General features: G+C 56.4%; 5 protein-coding genes across 5 annotated transcripts; 2 read left to right on the top strand and 3 right to left on the bottom strand.

Annotated features, from left to right (window-relative positions):
* Positions 1 to 454: 454 nt before the first annotated feature.
* Positions 455 to 3942, top strand: GMORB2_4290 (P-type Na+/K+ transporter; the record flags this gene model as incomplete). Its single annotated transcript, XM_035466265.1, has 2 exons — positions 455 to 873; positions 993 to 3942. The coding sequence occupies 2 exons, from the start codon at positions 455 to 457 to the stop codon at positions 3940 to 3942; spliced, it is 3369 nt and encodes a 1122-aa protein (XP_035324102.1).
* Positions 3943 to 4426: 484 nt separating this feature from the next.
* Positions 4427 to 5491, bottom strand: GMORB2_4289 (Glycosyl hydrolase catalytic core; the record flags this gene model as incomplete). The annotated part of the gene is made up of 2 exons (XM_035466264.1): positions 4427 to 4775; positions 4854 to 5491. The coding sequence occupies 2 exons, from the start codon at positions 5489 to 5491 to the stop codon at positions 4427 to 4429; spliced, it is 987 nt and encodes a 328-aa protein (XP_035324101.1).
* A 1625-nt stretch (positions 5492 to 7116) lies between these two features.
* On the top strand, positions 7117 to 8540 carry GMORB2_4288 (acetyl-CoA acyltransferase 1; the record flags this gene model as incomplete). The annotated part of the gene is made up of 2 exons (XM_035466263.1): positions 7117 to 7296; positions 7533 to 8540. Coding segments are annotated over 2 exons (1188 nt in total), but the record flags the coding sequence as incomplete, so codon positions are not given.
* Positions 8541 to 8787: 247 nt separating this feature from the next.
* GMORB2_4287 (Protein of unknown function (DUF3645)) lies at positions 8788 to 11942 on the bottom strand (the record flags this gene model as incomplete). The annotated part of the gene is made up of 3 exons (XM_035466262.1): positions 8788 to 9354; positions 9456 to 10363; positions 10439 to 11942. The coding sequence occupies 3 exons, from the start codon at positions 11940 to 11942 to the stop codon at positions 8788 to 8790; spliced, it is 2979 nt and encodes a 992-aa protein (XP_035324099.1).
* A 287-nt stretch (positions 11943 to 12229) lies between these two features.
* On the bottom strand, positions 12230 to 18538 carry GMORB2_4286 (Protein of unknown function (DUF3638); the record flags this gene model as incomplete). The annotated part of the gene is made up of 6 exons (XM_035466261.1): positions 12230 to 13493; positions 13626 to 14490; positions 14566 to 15647; positions 15714 to 16922; positions 17070 to 18338; positions 18396 to 18538. 6 exons carry the CDS (start codon positions 18536 to 18538, stop codon positions 12230 to 12232), a joined length of 5832 nt encoding a protein of 1943 aa, XP_035324098.1.

The raw sequence follows: 18538 nt of genomic DNA, 5'->3' as shown, positions 1-18538 counted from the left end.
GAAACGACATGAGTGATACGCATCCAATGATAGTTCCGTCCTTGATAGCCTTCAACCTTCAACTTGGGTCGATATGGGGCACAAAAAAACACACACACACACAAAAGGGGGGGGGGGCTCGTGACAACTACATAAACAACAGACGACAATAATAACAAGGTTGACGTCTAAAACTGGGAGACACATCTGTAATAGGATGGATAACGTTTAGATCAAGCTCAGAATGAAAAGGGGAAAGGAGAAAGTCCTCCATTGCCACTGGATGTTCAGCAAGATGAACAGCACAGTCACGCACTCACCCATCCTCTCCTTCTCTCCTACGCACGCACTCACAGATGTACGAGCCTGGTGTCCCGTCTGGTGTCGTATCGTGTGCACCGAGATAGGAATAGAATACCTACGCATCTACCGGGACTCTCGTCGTCGCGGAGAGTATCAAAGTCCATCCTTCACAATGGCTGACTACCGTCAATCCCCCGAATTCCCCAAGCACCCCTTCCTCCTCTCCGCCGAGGAGACGGCCGAGGTCCTCCGGACGGATACAGTGTCTGGCCTCAACAGCTCGCGAGTCACCCAGCTGCAGAGTATCTACCCCAAGAACGAGCTGCAGGCCGCCCACGTCACCTCGCCATGGAAGATCCTGGCCAAGATGTTCTTCAACCCCATGATTCTGATTCTCGTCTTCTCCATGTGCCTCAGCTACTGCATCAAGGACTACGTCGAGGGAAGTATCCTGGCCGTCGTCATCATCCTGAACGTCGGCATTGCATTCTGGCAGGACTACCGCGCTCATAGGCAGATGGATTCCTTGCGTGCTTTATCGTCGCCCAGCGCCATGGTCCTACGAGATGGCAGAACTAGAATCATTTCAAAGTAAGTATTCAATCCTCTATGAGAAGAAGAAGAAGAAGAAGAAAAAGAAGAAGAAGAAGAAGAAAAAAAAGTATACTAACTGGCTGTGTTTTCTTTTTCTTTTTTTTAAAAAAAACTAGTCCTGAAGTTGTCCCCGGTGACATTGTCCTTCTCAAGACGGGCGACACAGTGCCCGCTGACCTGCGAATCTTCGAGTCCATGAACCTCTCGTGCGAGGAGAGCCAGCTGACGGGTGAGTCGGTGCCAGTCGACAAGTTCGCGCATGATATACCTCCGACGGGAGACGAGGCGGACACGAGCATCGGCGATCGTTTCAACATGGTCTACGCCACCACCGTCGTCAAGACGGGTCGCGGCCAAGGCATAGTCACCCATACCGGCATGAGCACCGAGGTCGGCAAGGTTGCCTCCACGACGAACCGCCGACACCGCAAGGCCGGCCGATCCGTGAGCTATAGAAAGTACGGCAAGCGACAATTTGTCATGGGGCTGGGCAGGCGCCTGTACGATGCGACGGGCGTGTTCCTCGGTCTCACGGGCGGGACGCCCCTCCAACGCAGGCTGTCCATCCTCGCGTACCTCCTGTTCCTGCTCTCGTTGATCCTGGCCACCATCGTCTTCGCCGTCAACAGCTGGAGCCTGGACAGCGACGTGGTCATCTACGCCATCTCCATCGGCATCGCCATCATCCCCGAGTCGCTCGTCGCCGTCCTCACGATCACCATGGTCGTCGCCGTCACCGTCATGCGCCGGTCCAACGTCGTGGTCCGCGACATGTCGGCCCTCGAGGCGCTCGGCAACATCACAAACATCTGCTCCGACAAGACCGGCACCCTCACCGAGGGCGCCATGATCGTCCGCAACGTCTGGCTGCCCGGCGGCCACGAGTACACCGTCCACGAGTCGCAGGACCCGCAGGACCCGACGCAGGGTCACGTCACGCACGCGCTCGCCGCCGGCGACGCTCTCCCGCCCGCCGCCAACCATCCGGAGGAGGGCAAGGCCGTGCTTACCGATCCCCTCCGCCTGTTCACCCAGAGCACAGCCCTCTGCAACCTCGCTACCGTGCGCTACACCGGCGGCCAGGAAGGGTGGAGGACGACCGGGGAGCCGACCGAGATCGCCCTCCAGGTCTTCTCCCATCGCTTCGGCCAGGGAAAGAAGAGCCTGAGCGATCAGGGCTGGCGCCAGGCTGCCGAGTTCCCGTTCGACAGCAACATCAAGCGCATGTCTGTCATCTACGAGGCCCCCCCCGAAGCCGGCGACTACCTGGCCCCGGGCGGCGGCGCAGACGCCGCGGTCGACAGCTACGTCTTCACCAAGGGTGCCGTCGAGAGAGTTCTGGATCTGTGCGATTACGTCGGCACGGACCGCTCCCCTCTCCCGATGACGGACGCGGTCAAGAAGGACGTCCTGGAGCAGATGATCAAGTTCGCCTCCAAGGGGCAGCGCGTCCTGGCCGTCGCGTACAAGCCGTGGGCCGGGGCCGTGCCCTCGCCGGGAGCTGCGGGCCGCGGCAACCCCGGTGACGGCGCGCGGCTCAGGGCCCAGGCCGAGCACGGACTCACTCTCCTCGGCCTCGCAGGCATCTACGACCCTCCCCGCAGGGAAACGAGGCGGTCCATCGCCGAGTGCGCCAACGCCGGCATCAGGGTGCACATGCTGACGGGCGACCACCCGGAGACGGCGGCGGCCATCGCCAAGGAGGTGGGCATCATCCCGACGACTGCGGGTCTGCTCCCCGACAGGGTGGAGCGGTCGCTGGTGCAGAAGGCGTCCAGCTTTGACGGCATGACGGATGCCGAGATGGACGCGCTCGAGGAGCTCCCGCTCGTGATCGCGCGGTGCGCCCCCGAGACCAAGACGCGCATGATGGACGCGCTCGCCCGGCGCGACGCCTTCACGGCCATGACGGGCGACGGCGTCAACGACGCGCCCTCGCTGTCCCGAGCCGACGTGGGCATCGCCATGGGCTCCGGGTCCGACGTGGCCAAGTCGGCGTCCGAGATGGTGCTGTCGGACGACAGGTTCAGCTCGATCGTGTCTGCGGTGCGCGAGGGCAGGCGCATGTTTGACAACATCCAGAAGTTCGTGCTGCACATGCTCGTGTCCAACATTGCCGAGATCATCCTGCTCATGGGCGGGCTGCGCTTCATCGACTCGGACGGCATGTCCGTCTTCCCCATCTCGCCGCTGCACATCATCTGGGTCAACATGGCGACGTCGCTGTTCCCCACCTTCGGCCTGGGCCGCGAGCCGGCCTGCCCCGAGGTGATGGGCCGCGGGCCCCGGTGCCGGAAGCGCGGCCTCTTCACCGACGAGCTCCTGGCCGACATGCTCCTGTACGGCGCGGTCATGGGCTCCTGCAGCCTGGCCACGTTCTGGATCACGCTGTACATGCCGTACTGGCGGAGCGGCGTCCCGGACCGGACGCCGACGGACCCGCTAGGTCACGACTGCAACGAGTCGTGGAACGAGACCTGCCACGCCGTCTTCCGCGCCCGCGCCGCCACCTTTGCCGTCTTCGCCCTCCTCATCCTCCTGTCGGCCTGGGAGTTCAAGAGCCCGAAGCGGTCCCTCTTCAGCCTCAGCGCCGACCGGCCCTCGTGGAAGGACCTGTACGCCAACAGGTTCCTCTTCTGGTCCGTCTCCGTGAGCTCCGTCAGCATCGTCCCCGTCGTCTACATCCCCCACGTCAACCTCGCCTTCTTCAAGCACCGCGCCATCTCGTGGGAGTGGGGCGTCGTCGCCGCCTTCCTCCTCCTCTACCTCACCTGCGTCGAGATGTGGAAGCTCGTCAAGCGTCACTTTGGCCTGTTCCCCGACCGTCCCGTCCACCACGCCTCCTGGGATCAAGGCAGCTCATCTGTCTGCTGCGTCGACGGCAACGGCAACGGCAACGGCAACGGCAAAATCAGCCATGACGGCGAACTCGTCAACGTCGACATGGACCATAGCAGCTTCCGCACCTGGACCGTGCTCCCTCGTCGCCTCAAGCCCGCTGTCTATCCCACCACAGCTTCCTCGTCGAGCAGTGCTACCTTTTCTTCACCTCAATGGAGGAGCTGAACCTTTCTACGTCCCGTGACAGTAATGGTTCCCACCTCTCTCACAGGCATGTGGTGACTCGTCTTATCGAGGAACGATCGGGTTGAGCACATGTGTTCAGGTTGACACTTGAATGTGAATCGCGTATTGCACATCTTGGGGGGCATATCTTATGAGAGTAAGGGAAGCTGTGTGTAGATTTTCTCGTTTCTTTTTTTCCCCTGCTTATCAAAGTCACTTGGATTAGTTAAACCTTTCAATATTGATTGTTTTCGAATTGGTCTAAGTATTATTCAAGATGGTATGATCATGTACCATGCATGACTCGTTCTTGTCATGGAACCTTTATGTGATGAATTCATGTGTCTCTCACCTATTCTATATGTTCCCGTGTATCCCCCCAAACGCCCATCATATATTCGTATCTAGCATTGGAAGAAGAAAAAAAAAGGGTAGAAAGGTATCGAAAAACGACAAGAGAATGGATAATGACGTGTCCGTCTGTTCAGAGCATGGCCGACAGAGCTAAGAATGCCATAGCCAACGTGGCAGTTCGAGTCGTAGGGTAGGTTGAAGCGGCGGGGCTCTCCTTGCTACTCTGGGGATCAACGCCCGTTGCGCTGAAGCCGAGATACCACGACCCAATGTCAGTCAGCTGGCCGCCTTTGCTGAGGAAGGCAGCGTTCGGACCGACATTGGAATTATCGGAGCGAAACGCGCCGAAGTAGCTGTAGCGCCCAATGTAGTCTTGGCCGTCGAACCATTCTGCCGTCTCGTTGTAGAAGGCCTGAGTGGCTGAGAGGTCCTGGTTGGCATAGGCGTATTCGGTAATCCAGATTTCGGCACCGGGCCATCTTGAACAGGTCAGAGGGATGATTATGGGAAGGGGGGAAGGACGGAGTGAAGGGGAGGAAGCAAGCTTGAGGACATACTCGCCGCGACGTTCACCAATGTGAGAGGCCAGGCCTTCAAAGTTATCGTACCAATGCACAGGGAGGAAGTCCCAGGTACAGTTGCGCTTGCTGCTGCTCTCGCTCCTCTCCGCCAAGATGTCGGAGCAGTTGGAGAGGAATTGCCGCAGCCATGGGAGGCTGCCGGTTCCGCCGGTGCACCCAGGCAGACCGAGCTTGACGCCTCGCCTGGCAAGAGGCTCAAAGTTGGCGACCCAGGCGCGGGCGGCGATTTTGGGGTCCAGGTCGCTGCCTCCCCAGCTGGACGGTGCGTCGGGCTCGTTAAAGGCCAGGACGTGGCTGACGTTGACGCCCTGGTCATCCATGAGGCTGGTGACTGAGTCGAGCCAGGTCGTGTCTTCCGGATTCGACGAGTTGGCTCCCCACATCATGGGGACGAACTCAAACGAGTCTTTGCCGCTGTAGACGGGAGACGGCAGCTCGCCATAGTTGTAGTACCATGACAGGTCGCTGCCCGGTTCGGTCCAGATGGAGTTGTCGTCGGGGTGCTTCTCGTCCGGGACGAAGCATAGGCCGCGCTTGGAAGGAGACGGCGAGTCGGCGGCAGACGCGACACCTATCAGCACCGCTGCTACCGACGCGATCGAGATCTTGACCATGGCGTGCAGCACAGCTCTCTTCTATCTCTGCTGATCTTCCCAACAAGGGTTCCCAACAAGGAAGGGAAAAGAAAAAGAGATGGGAGAGAGAAGAAGGTGGGACGAACAATATATCACTCCAAGGAAAAGGAAAAGCAAAAAAAAGAACAAAGAGACGGGAAGACTCTCTCCCCCCCCCATGTCGGATACGCAGGTAATCACGCCGTCTTACAGGTCTATGGCATTCGTATCATCAGAGTGCGTCTCGACGTGATAGAGCGGCAGGTCACAGCTGAGAGGTGGCACATTGCGGCGTGGTGGTATCGACATGCGCGCTACTGCAGGCCCAGGCCGTGAACACGAAGATTGTGAAGAGCCAACACGTCTTGGCGCGGGAGAAGAAATGGCTTATGGTTCTGATGAAATGAGAACTGTAGTCGGATATGGGATTGTTGGAATATTACCTGGATGACTTAGTTATAGGGAAGATGATGAGAGAAGGGGGGAGGAGAGGGGGGGAGAAGGAGATGGACGCCCTGCTGTTTTGGTGTTTCCATCTTTTATTTTTTATTTTATTCTTTATTTTATTCTATTTTTTTACTACTTTCCTCTACGTTTATGCCATCATTGATCATTTTACGAGGCAGGTGCAATCAAGATCAAGTTCTCGGGTGCTCCTTCCCCGAAAAAGACCTTTTTTTCTCTTCTTCTTTTGAATCTGTAAATAATGACTAATACGCATGTCGTCACCTTATATCCAAGATGCAGACTCCGAATATTTGAGATTCACCATTTGCCGTGTAGTTGGCTCTCGTCTATGCTTATGCAAAGATTGCCGTACGTGAATGTCCATCATGGCTGGAGAGCTTCAGGTTGAGGGGTAAGATGGATAGCTTCTACGAGCCTTGGCTACGTGGGATCCCCCTTGCTCACCACTCCACTCAGGACGAGGGATAGAATCAGAACCTGTTGAGACGATACATCTATATGCACGCAGTGCACACCAGATAAAAGGTACCTTGTCAATATCCAAGCCAATCTTGGCCATCTACCGCAGGTATTGCTGACCAGAGCCATTGCCTATGATATGATAGTACCATCTAGCCCATGATACCCATGACGGGGAGCACCTCGACCGAGTCTAGTTCTCTTGTGCAATCACTTGTTTCTGAGATAGTAACCGCGGCATCTTCAATCTTCCCCGTGAGCCAGTCAGTCCATGAGCCATGGAAATGACTAAGCATACATCGTGCCTCGGCTCAGCCCCACACTCTCCCCGTATTTGCCGACGACGGACGACTTCTCGTAGATGAGGAGTTGAGACTGATTGATTCCTGGGGAAGCTCTCTTCCTCTGATCATTGACTAGTGATCATTGTCTCGACGTGATCAGCTCACACGTTCGATCCCAATCTCGTGATCGATATCTTCTCTCTTCTTCTCTCTCCCCTCTCTCCCTCACACACACACACACACACACACGCAATCTCTCCCACGCACACGCACACGCACATCATGGCAGCTGAGCGCATCGGATCCATCCTCCGCCATCTGGCTCCGGGATCGTCCCTGAACAACATGTACGTTTTGCCCGGTCTCTGCCTCAGATTCACATCGTATCCGTCGCTGACAAGGTACCTCTCAAGTCAATCCAAGAACCCCGACGACATCGTCATCACTCTCGCCATCCGTACTCCTCTGACCAAGGCCGGCAAGGGAGGCTTCAAGGACACCAGCCTAGAGTACCTGGTCTATGCTCTTCTGGACCAGGTCCGGCAGCGCAGTGGAATCGACCCATCGCTGGTCGAGGATATCTGCCTCGGAAATGTACGTATTCCCTTTTCTTCTTCTTCTTTTCCCCTTCTTTTTTCTTCTTTCTTCTTCTTTTTTTCTTCTGCTTTTACAAATATATATATATATGTATATGTATATATATATATATTTGTATATCTGTATTTCATATGTACCTCGTTCTTCATCTTTCCATCTCCATCTTACGTCTTGAACCAAGGCTTCTCCCCCCTCCCCCCCGCCATGTATTGACAGACAAAACCCCCAAAAAGGTCTCCGATAGCAAGGCAGCATACAAGCTGCGTGCGGCCTCGCTAGCCGCCGGTTTCCCCAACACAGCAGGCGCCAGCTCTGTCAACCGTTTCTGCTCGTCGGGTCTGAAGGCCACCGCCGACATCGCCCACGCCATCACCAACGGCTCCATCGAGGTCGGCATCGCCTGCGGAGCCGAGAGCATGTCGGCGGGCGGCGACCGTCTGGAGCAGCCGTTCGATGAGGCCGTGGTGGCCAAGAGCCAGGAGGCCGCCGACTGCATGCAGCCCATGGGCTGGACGAGCGAGAACGTCAGCCGCGACTTCGGCGTCACGCGCGACCAGATGGACGAGTTCGCCGCCACCAGCTACCAGCGCGCCGAGGCCGCCCAGAAGGCCGGCTGGTCCGCCGACGAGATCGTCCCCATCACCACCCGCGTCAAGGACAAGGACGGCAGCTGGCAGGAGGTGACGCTCACCCGCGACGACGGCATCCGCCCCGGCACCACCGCCGAGGGCCTCGGCAAGATCAGGGCCGCCTTCCCCCAGTGGGGGTCCACCACCACCGGTGGCAACGCCAGCCAGGTCACCGACGGTGCTGCCGCCCTCCTCCTCATGAAGAGGTCTACCGCCGTCAAGCTCGGCCAGCCCATCATGGCCAAGTATGTCGGCTCGACCGTCGCCGGTCTGGCCCCCCGCATCATGGGCATCGGTCCCAGCATCGCCATCCCCAAGCTCCTCGCCCAGAAGGGCGTCAACCTCGACGACATTGACGTCGTCGAGATCAACGAGGCCTTCGCCTCCATGGCTGTCTACTGCCGTGACAAGCTGGGGCTCGACTGGGCCAAGATGAACCCCCGCGGTGGCGCCATCGCTCTCGGCCACCCGCTCGGTGCTACGGGTGCTCGCCAGGTCGTCACCGGTCTGAGTGAGCTGAGGCGCCAGAAGAAGAAGATGCTGCTGGTGAGCATGTGTATCGGTACCGGTCAGGGTATGGCGGGCATGTTTGTGAATGAGCAAGAGGTTTAGATTCCGGCCTTCCATCTTCTCTCCACCATCAATTCCATGTCTACTCCATGTATATGTTGACACCTGTATCTTCTCCCCGTCCATAACCTTGAAACTCGCGCAACCCAAATTGGAATGGCAATKTYTTTTTTTTTTTTTTTTTTTTTTTKTATTCGATCATCTCTRTCCTCTTTTCYGTCKACAGWTAAACTCRATTTACAAGRKGTGATGCGTGACGCTTCCACTGACGTAGTCATCTAGATCTGCATCATTCCTCTATCTTCAGCTCGCCAACCTGATCCGCAGTCTCCTCCAGCCCCTCGCCTTTGTTTCTCTCCTCAACGTTACTCCCAGAAACCGGTGCTGTCGAGTCGGCTTCCACCTTGCGCCCGTGCTCGGCAAAGATGGCATGATCTCGCCGCAGAGGTCGTCCCTGGCACACGTACGCCGCTGGCGTGTGCATCACGTCCTGCCCCATGCGTCGCAGCGACAGCCACTCCATCAGGAACCCCGCCATGTCCTGACAGAAGGCGTGATTCCGCAGGTAGTCGCCCATGTCGACGCTCTCATCATACGTCATGTACAGCTGTCCAGCCAGGATGCCTAGCTCCGTTCCCAGCCACGCCGGGAACTGGTAGTCGTCGCGAAGCGGTGGAAGTGTCAGGTACTTTAGGCTGCCGAACCGGACCATGGCGCGGGTCACTGGTGCCGCATACACCAGCAGGTGTACGGCTTTCGAAGCACGGATTTCGGGCAGTAGGAGCTCCAGCTCCTCGGGGATGATGACCAGTGCTGTCTCCTTCGTCGGGCTCCAAAGCACCCATTCCACCGGTCGCTATCTCCACGTTAGTTCTCGTTTCCGTCTTCTTTCGTCCCCCCCCTAATCTTCTTCAAGATTTCTCTCCTCCCTGGGCATCGGGAATGGGTGGAACTTACCATGAAGTTGTCCAGCTGACGTTGTTCATTGTTGGATAGCGCTGTCGTACGTCTGAACTGAACTGTCACAAACACCCGCGACGATACTGCGCGCACTCTATACTGCATCCCGACATTGGTCTCGGCAATAAACTTGAATGCTGGCTCGTACCACCTTCCCGATGGCGCCAGCTCTCCCGTGCGCACGAACTCTACCATGGCCTTGTCAAGCCCTGGGAACGACAGGGCCGGATACTTTTTCCGCGTTTGTTTGATCCTGATCTGCTCCACTTGGGCTTCGACCTCGCGCTCCTGTTCCACCTCTTCGAAGGCACCTGTGCTGTCGCCTGTGGGAGCTTCATTGCGGGTCGAAATGACCGCTTGTTTCTGCGCTGCTAGCTGATCCGCGAAGCCCCGCAGCCTCTCCGATGCTAGACGTGGTGTCGGCGTCTCCCTCGCTGCTGTCGGGTCGTTACCGTAAAGCTGGACCAGTGTCTGCCTCTCTGGCTGCTCAAGAACCCGCAGCAGTGCCTTGCGAGATTGGACTTCACAAAGACGGCCTCCGTACCGTAGCTGTGCGTCGCTGCGTCTGCAAAAGTCTCGACCGTACGAAAGGTAGAGGGAGTGCAGCTGCTCATTGGCCTGACACGTCTGCTCTAGAAGCCACAGCACCGCATGGTTCGATTCAATCCGGCCAGGATTGACCCCGAGGACCTGTAGGCACACGTCGCGGATGCTCTGATCTACCTCGGGTGGGGCGTAGAACACGACAGACTGCGTCGATCCAAGCTGGCGAAGCCGCATTGCCGCCTGCACCGTGTGGTCCTTGGTCTGCCCCAGCGCTAATGTCAGAGCCCCGCACGCGTCCGGGGGCAACAGCAGGTCAACGCCTCTCGTGTGGGCTTCGTCAAAGTAGATGAGGCATTCGCCTAGCCGGTCGGCAAACGGGGTCGCTATCAGTGGTGCTTTCCTGACAGTCGAGTCCCGGAACAGCACCCACGCACGGTTGTCGGATGCTCCAAAGAACACGGCAGCCGGCCGTTCCTTCTCCGCAAGCAACCACGCCTGCACAAAGGCTTCATTGTCTTTCTCGAGAATGTATGCTCCAGCGTCGATGAGGATGCGCGTCTGGCTCTTGACGAGGGCATGGATCAACCTGTCCTCCGACCAGCGCTGCCGGCCATCTTGCGTGCACACGTACTGCCGGTTGCGGGGTTGTAGCAGATGAGTCAGTACCTCCGCGTTGGTCTGCCGCAGACTGGCCAGGTCGTCCTGGCTGATGGTAAGCGGGAGCATCATCTTGTTGTCGTTGGTGCCGCTGAATCCCGTCGTGCGCGCTCCGAGGCCTCCGCTGCCTTCTTCCCCGTCCTGACCAGGGTTGAAGATGGGAAGATCCCAGGCCGACACCTGCAGTTTCACCGAGAATTGCCGGGCATGGACCGGAAACACAAACGTGTTTAGGTAGTGGTCTATGACGGGGCGCGTCATCCGCAGCTGTTGCCACAGCGTTTCAACCTGCCCGTCGTCGTCGATGTTGACCACGTTCCAGTGGTGCAGTTCGGCGGGTAGCCCCTCAGGTTGGCATCCCTCGGGAGGATTCTCGGGGTTGCAGCCCGATATCCACCTCTCATACTCGACGGCTGGGTCGTCTGCGTGCTGCAGCACATGTCGCAGCCCCTCACGAAGTTGAGACTTGTCGAGGCCGGTATAGTAAAACGCTAGGCAGGTGAAGAGAATAGCGACATCTGGGTGACCAAATTCGGACCGTTCTGAGGGTACCCCCTTCGCTTCGTAAGGGACGGCAATTGGCCAACGCCTAGGATGTAGTCCGTACTGTACATTCCATCGCTTCTTGAGGCATGTTGATAGGATGCCGTTGGCCAAGAGGCCGCGCACCAGCAGAAGACCTTCCGATACCGAATTCGGGTCATGAAATAGTAGAGCAGCTTCGTCGACATCTTCTTGGCTTGCATCGTCCGATAGGGCACGCCTGATGAGCTGGCTGGCTTCCTGTGGGGAAGCAGTGGCCTGTATCCTTCGCTTCGGAGTCTTCCTTGGAGCCGGATGGAAGAATGGAACACACCCATTGCTGATGCTATCGACGATAACCCGGCGAATCTCTTCATTGATCTCGGTGCCCAAGATGTAGACCATGGGGAAGCCTCCACTGGGTCGCTGCACTACGTTGACAGCGTGTGGGAAATCGCTACATAGCGTCGGCAGGTTGTCTTCGACCACGGAGAGCAGCATCTGCATCAGCTTCCAGCGGTGTGGGGAACCGTCCACAGTCGTTAGCTGACCGCTAGGGTAGACTAGCTGCGTCTGCACTGCCAAGGTGAAGTCGGACTCGTCCAGGACATCTCGACACATTGTGCGTGTTAGATGGTCCTGGAACCGAATCATGTCGTTACCCACGTCGATCTTTCCGTCAGCCAAGCACTGCAGACCACTCAGCTTAAAGGCAAGGATGTGTTCCGGTGCTGCTAGGAGCACGCCGCGGTTCTCCATCAGGTCGTAGTGGTGTTGTTTGAATATCTGCACCAAGTCATGCCCCGTAGGACCGCTTGCCGTGCGGCGAGAAAAGGGGACATGGCGAAGCTCACGGCCAACCAGCCCTCCAAGCCGGGATTGCACCATTTGTGCCGTCGGCAGCAGAAGAGTCTTTGGAACGATTAGTCGTACCAGCTGCTGGCCGTCAGCAAGAACAGCCATGGCCATGGGCACGATGCACGACGTTTTCCCTTGAGAGGATTCATGTTAGTGTACGCCAAGATGTTAGGAATGCTGGACGATGATTAGGTGAACTTGCCTTTTCCCATGTTCAGCTGCAAGACCGAGTTCCTTCGCTTGCCAGGTGCAATTATCTCTCGCGCTACCTCGACTTGCTCTTCGCGAATGAGTATATCGCTGTCGATCTCGAGAAGCAGCCAGTCTGGGTTATCCTGCGGCTTCCAGCTTCCATGACCTCGATTCTGCCACTCCTCCTTGGCTCTGTGAGTGTGCCCCTTCTGGCACAGCCTCTGTACGCGCTTCAATCTCTGCAGATTGGCAACAGCACAGCCAAAGGACACCAGCGATTTTTTGACATTCTTCCCAAGTCTGACCTTGGAAGTAGATTGCAGGAGTTCCAACATGGAAACGAACGTCAGGCGAGGCCACTGACCACCTTGGTGCAGCCAGGCTTGACCGTGCCCCGACGTGGTATCTGCTTCTTGTGTAGTGTTCGAAGAGAAGGCCGTCACAAGACGCGTGAATTCGGCGTTCGCGGCATGTAGGCTGTTCGAGATTCTGTTCTGGATACTGCCAAGGGAAGGAAGTTTCGCTTCTACCAATCCCATCTCCTTCTGCATGTTTCCGGCATCCTCCAAGGCATCAAGACTCCCGCTGAGATCGTGAGAGTATTTTGATCGGTGCGTACTTGAGGACTTTCCAAAGAGGGTGACAATGTTCCGTAGTTCTAGAACTTGTTCTGACCGGTTAGGCTGCACTACGTTCCTTCTTCCAGTGCCCTCCGGCTGAGCGCCTTCAGGTTGCGTGGGAACGGTCGGGAGGCTGTGATCGGTTTCCATCTTGTAAGAGAGCGGTGCTGCAATATCATGGGTGGCCAGGTCTTCGAGCAGTGAAGGTACAATGCTCTGGGGCGCTGTGACGAGGGTTCTGGGAGCTCTAATCCGCTTTCCTTTGCCCATCGCCCTGGATTGTTTTCCCTTGACAAACGAATCGGTTGACTTCTCAACCTCAACGACATATTCCGAGAGGGCCTTGTTCCGGAGCAAGCGCTCCCACTCCGGCTCAATTGACCTGAGTGCATCCAGAACGATTATCATGTCCGAGGTAAAGCCGTCGGCGGTCGGCGTGGTTTTCTCGGGCCATTCGTGCAGGACATACGCCGCCATGCGTGATCCTTCGGCTTTGCAGCGTGCCAGATGCCCATCGGACGCTTCTGTGGTCTCGGTGGCCGTCCAGTTCAGGTATTGGCCTGCCGCTAAGGGTTCCTCTTGTACGTATGCTGTGGAAATGAGAGCCTCCAAGGTCTCGGCCGTCGGTTGTTCCTCGAACCTGAAGGCAGCGTAAGATGGGTGTTGTGGTGGTTGGAGAGCCCGGAGATGGAATAAACGGAAGTATGCTGCCAGAAGATATATCGCATCATTGTCGGAGTCAGGTGCAAATGCCAGAAGGCCCAGGGTGAACATGACGTTAAATTCCTGTGCCGGGTCTGATGTCCGGCAGAGCTCGACGAAGCTACCCCAACGTTCCCCAAGCGTCTTTGCATCCATAAGCGTGGCAAGCGAAGAAGACTTGGCGTCAAAGGGGCTGTGAAAACCGCCTATGAGAGGCCACTCGTGGAGGATATCGCGAAATGGCCGCACCATGGAAACTCGGAACACGTCGCTCCGTAATACGTGGGCGATATGGTACACGTCGTCTGCCGCTGAGTTCAGCTTTGCAGAAGCATCATCTCTCACGCCTGCCGTGCCAAAGGTGCCGCTCGATCTATACTTCAGGTCCATGTTTTGAATAATCGAAAATCCTGGGCTCCGTGACTGAGGGCACTCATATCGGAGCTGCTGTATCTCGCCTCGACGTTGTAGAGAGCTCTCATACGTGTTCACGACGGCAGCTTCCGATTTCGCTTCGGGTGAGAACATGGCGAGTCTCTGTATCTTGTGCCAGATTTCACCAGCAAGCCGTTTGTATCGGTCCTTCTGCATGCATATCGGCAGCGAGCTGCTCCATCTCGTCTTCTGCAGGACTCGCTTATCCTCAGGATAGTAGGTTCGCAGGGGCGCAAGATGCCCAATCTGATCGAGAATTTCGACACCAGGGTTGGACAATTCACTCCACGGTTGGATGCGCCCGGAAGTGAGAGTATGGACAGACTCCTCCTCGCCGGTGCGGCCGGTAAGGGGGTCTGGCAGTGGAAGCGATGTGAAGGCATGCAGCTGGGCCTTGGTGAACAGGAGTAAGGGCTCTGGGGGACAGGTCAGACGACCCAGAACGTCGTCAATGTCAAAGCGTCCGTATGCCTTGTCACTTTCTGCCGAATCTCGGACGCCTCTGCCAATTATTCTCGAAACACAGTGAGGGCCCGATGAATGGTGATGTAGACGCCCCAGTGGCGTGATGATACTCCGACGGTCATGGCATTCCGTCTCGCGCAAGACAATCTTGCTCTGAAATCCATATAGAGTACCGACGTCCTGGTCTGGGTCCACCTCTGCACGAAGCTCTCGGGACTGAAGGCAGCCATTTGTGCCGACGACAAATGAGAGATCAAGGTGGCGAAGCTCAACCGACAGTCTGCCACGCTCGCTAAGTGGCAGGTAAACCACAAGACGCTGGGGATCAGCAAAGTAGCGGAACACATCTGCAATCTTGCTGCAGATCCTGGAATGCGGATCCGCAAGCAGTACTCCTCTGCGCTGGACCTGACGAGACTGAAGGTCCAACTTCCAGTCTGCAGGTCGGGAGATCCATTTTGAACGACGGCATTCCACTTTCCAAGTACGGCAATCGAACCAGTGGGAGCAGTTGTCGACGAGGGGACGCGGCAAGTCGTAAACTTCCGCGGCACTGATGAAAATGTGCCGCGGGACGTACTCCCGGATTTTGCCATAGCCGTCCCTTATCACGATGATGACGCGCCCGTTGCGGCGGCCAAAGTGGACCTCGTTGTCCTGAACCTTGAAGATGAGTCGGCAGGTCATTCCTGGTAGGTTAGATGCGTATGTGAGCAGATGCTCGGCCCCGATAAGCTCCCTGACATCTTTCGAATCCCGGATGTCTTGTGGAAGCTTATTGGCCGTTTGGCCGCCCACCAACAGATGTCCTTCTGTATAATTCAGGTCGATTCTCTGAGGCTTCAGGGAATCATCTGCCAAATCTTGAAGGATAAACGTCATCCAGTCTTCATCGGTATTGCTATGAAAGCGCTGGCAGGAGATATGCAGGTTCTCGGTCCTGCCCTTTCTGCCAGACTCCCCTGAATCGTAGTCGTCCAGACCGATGCCGTATAGAACTGCACGAGTCACAGAGGCTGGATGAGCCTCGATGGCTTCACGGATTCTGTGCCTCAGGTCGTTGGCCAGCACACAGTCCTGACGGAAGTCCCGCCTATCATGCAGTGGCAGTGCTTTGACGTCCAGAACAAGATTCTGTTGCAGAGCGACAGAGGAGTATAGAAAATCCGAGACGTCACGGGCCGACATTACGCTTTGGCCATTGTCGGCAAATGCAGAGTATGTGCGGCGGCAAAGCAGAGCTGCCCTGAATGCATACATCGAGTTACGCCGTGCAGTTTCGCTGTCTGTCGTGGCCCTGACATCCCGTCCCAAAGCTTGAATCCAGTCGAGCATGGTGGACCTCGAAGACTGCAGAAGTGCAGAGGTTGATGTGCGAACATCGTCACTCTCCGTGAAAGAGTGTATCCTCAGGGTCAAGGAAACTATGATGCCCATGGTTTGGGTCTCACGCCAATTGCCCCGGATGCTGTCAAGGCGTTTTCCCAACTCCTCGAGCAAGCGACAGACAAAGTAGTCGTCTGTCAGTATAGAGTGACAGACGCCACGGACAGTGTCTCGGTATTGTCCCATGGTCGTATCGGAGCCATGAGAGGGGCGTCGAGGGCCTGCTTGGCTAGCTAGTCCCGAGAAGAGAAGCCTCGTATCCACCTTGCTGAAGTTGAGGTTAGGAGACCCGAGTTCGGTCAGCATGGTCAGCCAGCGCCGCGATTGTCCCGACAAGAGCCGCTGGTATGCCTCGAATTCATGGACAGATATGCTTTGGGGACACTGCAGTCGACTCGAGACTGCTTCGTAGGACGAGGGTCCCTGAGGACTGGTCGGCGGGTGCACAATCGTCGGCAGGACTGTGGAGGTAAGAGAAGCAGGGACATGGAGGCCGCACCAGTGCGCCAAGGTGAGAGGCATAGAAAGGTCATCAACCCACACCTTTGCAGCGGAGTCATACAACTTGAAGTCGAGCCCAAGCGGAACCAGAAGGCTTTCTAGATCGGTCTTCATCTTCCGCGTGCTATAGTGCGTCTTGGAGAAGCTCTTCTTGACGGATGCCATGGACACAATGGGCTGCAAGCCGCCATTCTGGGTAAACTTATTCAAAAACGGTTCCTTCCTCAGGAGGAAGCATTGCTTTTTGGAAACAGGGAGGCTCGGGTAAGCAAGCTGTGTCATGATGGCCCACGTCATATCGCGGTACCTAGCTATGCATGACGGGATTGCCAACTCAAAAACAATAGCACAAGCTTTCGAGGTATCTTCTGGTAGCAGATCCTCGCAGACGCTTATCTTCATTCTTTTTCTTGCTCGGAAATTGTAGCAGTGATTGCAACCATTGACGTTCTTAGTACCATCATGGTTATAGGTACAACGGCAAACGTTTCGACTTATCCCATCGGAATATTGGTCATATCTCTGGCAGCCTTGCTCCCACTCGCGCGTCTTTTCCTTGCGGTTGAGCTCTTGTTGGGCCCTTATGGAGTGAAGCAGGTCTTTCATCGGATCAGACTCCGCCACATATCGCACCCCAAATGACCCTTCGCCGACGCTCGAGAATATTGTTTTCTTCTTTTTTCTGCCGTGGTGACGCAGGTCCAGATGCTCCTGGATTCTGCGCAACCGGGCCATGTCCTCCAACGAGGAAACATGGAGAACGTCCAGAATATCTCCTGCAAAGGGGGGCTTGTAGTCTTGCAACAGCGGGCAGGACACAGAAGCAGCAGAGTCCATAACGGTCCAGAGATCAAAGACTGCTAGAAGTAGTTTGCTGTTTTGCTCCGGGCTCTCCTCTCTGGAAGATGACGCAATTTCTAGTAACTGGCTGAGAATTGAGCAGATGGAGATGACAGCTTCTTCGACTTGCCGAGGGTGCATGGTTTGGATAGCTGGAAGAAGCGATTTGGCCTTGCTATCAGCCTTGGCGATTTCTCGAGAAACGTCTAGGAAGTTTTGGACAAGCCCCCGCGTTTCCTGGGTGCCGGTTTGATAGCTGAGATCTCCCATCACGGTTTGAGGTCCATCGACATAGCTTGCAGCATGGTGTCGCGACCATGAAGCACAGAGGTCGGACAAGTATGATTCACTACTGGGAAGAGACAAGCGAAAGTCATGCGCATCAAGTGGAATGCGCAACGGCAAAAAGGGCACCCTTCGGGTCGTTGAGCGCTTGAAGGCAGAGACTTCGGAGTGGACATATCGGCTTGCCTCGTCAAGGTGTGCCTGGAATATGCCTGTTATTGTGGCCTCTCGGAGCAGATGGGCGACGTCAGAGCTGTGTTCATCTGCGAGTTTCTCCAGCTTGCCCAGTCTGCGGCACAGCTTCTTCTGAAGGAGGACAACATTGGAGGAGTCCATAGCAGTACCAGTGTAGTCGGACAAAAGCTGGCTCAGCACCGTGGCCATGAGAAGCTTGTAGGCGACGAGCCCCGGACCCTTGCCAAAGATCAGCTCCAGCTGGCGGTGAGAAGCAACGCGACACGCAAGCCAAAATGGCGAACGCCGCCAGGGGCTGCTTTCACCTCCCGGGCCAAAGTTGACATCGTCTCGCACGCGTTTGTCTATCGGACATACGTTCGCGGGCCCCCCAATCGCCATGAGGATCGAGAGCAACATGTGAGTGATCAGGGCTGGGCTACCACCGTTGCGTGACTCGGGAATGGTTCGTCCGGCTTTGGTGGCTGTTGCGGCAAGATGGACCAGTGACTCAGAGCTGGCCTTTTCAAGAAACGATGAGAGAGAAGACTGGAAAGACTTGTTGTCGAAGTCGTTCGCCGAGATTTGGACCGCCCGGGACGGAAACTGCCATCGAAGGGAATTCGGGGCAGCGAGAACATCCTCAGATGGTGGCTGCGCCTCGAAAGCTTCAAACACGACAACTTCATCGCCCCCGCTATTATCCAACGGGTTAGAATCAGGCATAAAATGGCTTACACGAGTTGATACATACCTCTCCTGACGATATATCAGAAGGCATGCGTTCTGCTCGGCGAGATAGCAGGTCAAGACAGGATGGGCTCCAGCCTCAAGAAGATGAAGAGAACGCTCCAGGGAGTATCTGTCGAGACTGTCACCACCGAGGCTCTGGCACAT

This window comes from Geosmithia morbida (genome assembly GCF_012550715.1).
Source record: "Geosmithia morbida isolate 1262 chromosome Unknown scaffold_2, whole genome shotgun sequence".
Lineage (NCBI taxonomy): Eukaryota > Fungi > Ascomycota > Sordariomycetes > Hypocreales > Bionectriaceae > Geosmithia > Geosmithia morbida.
This window is presented reverse-complemented; position numbering and strand designations above follow the sequence as displayed.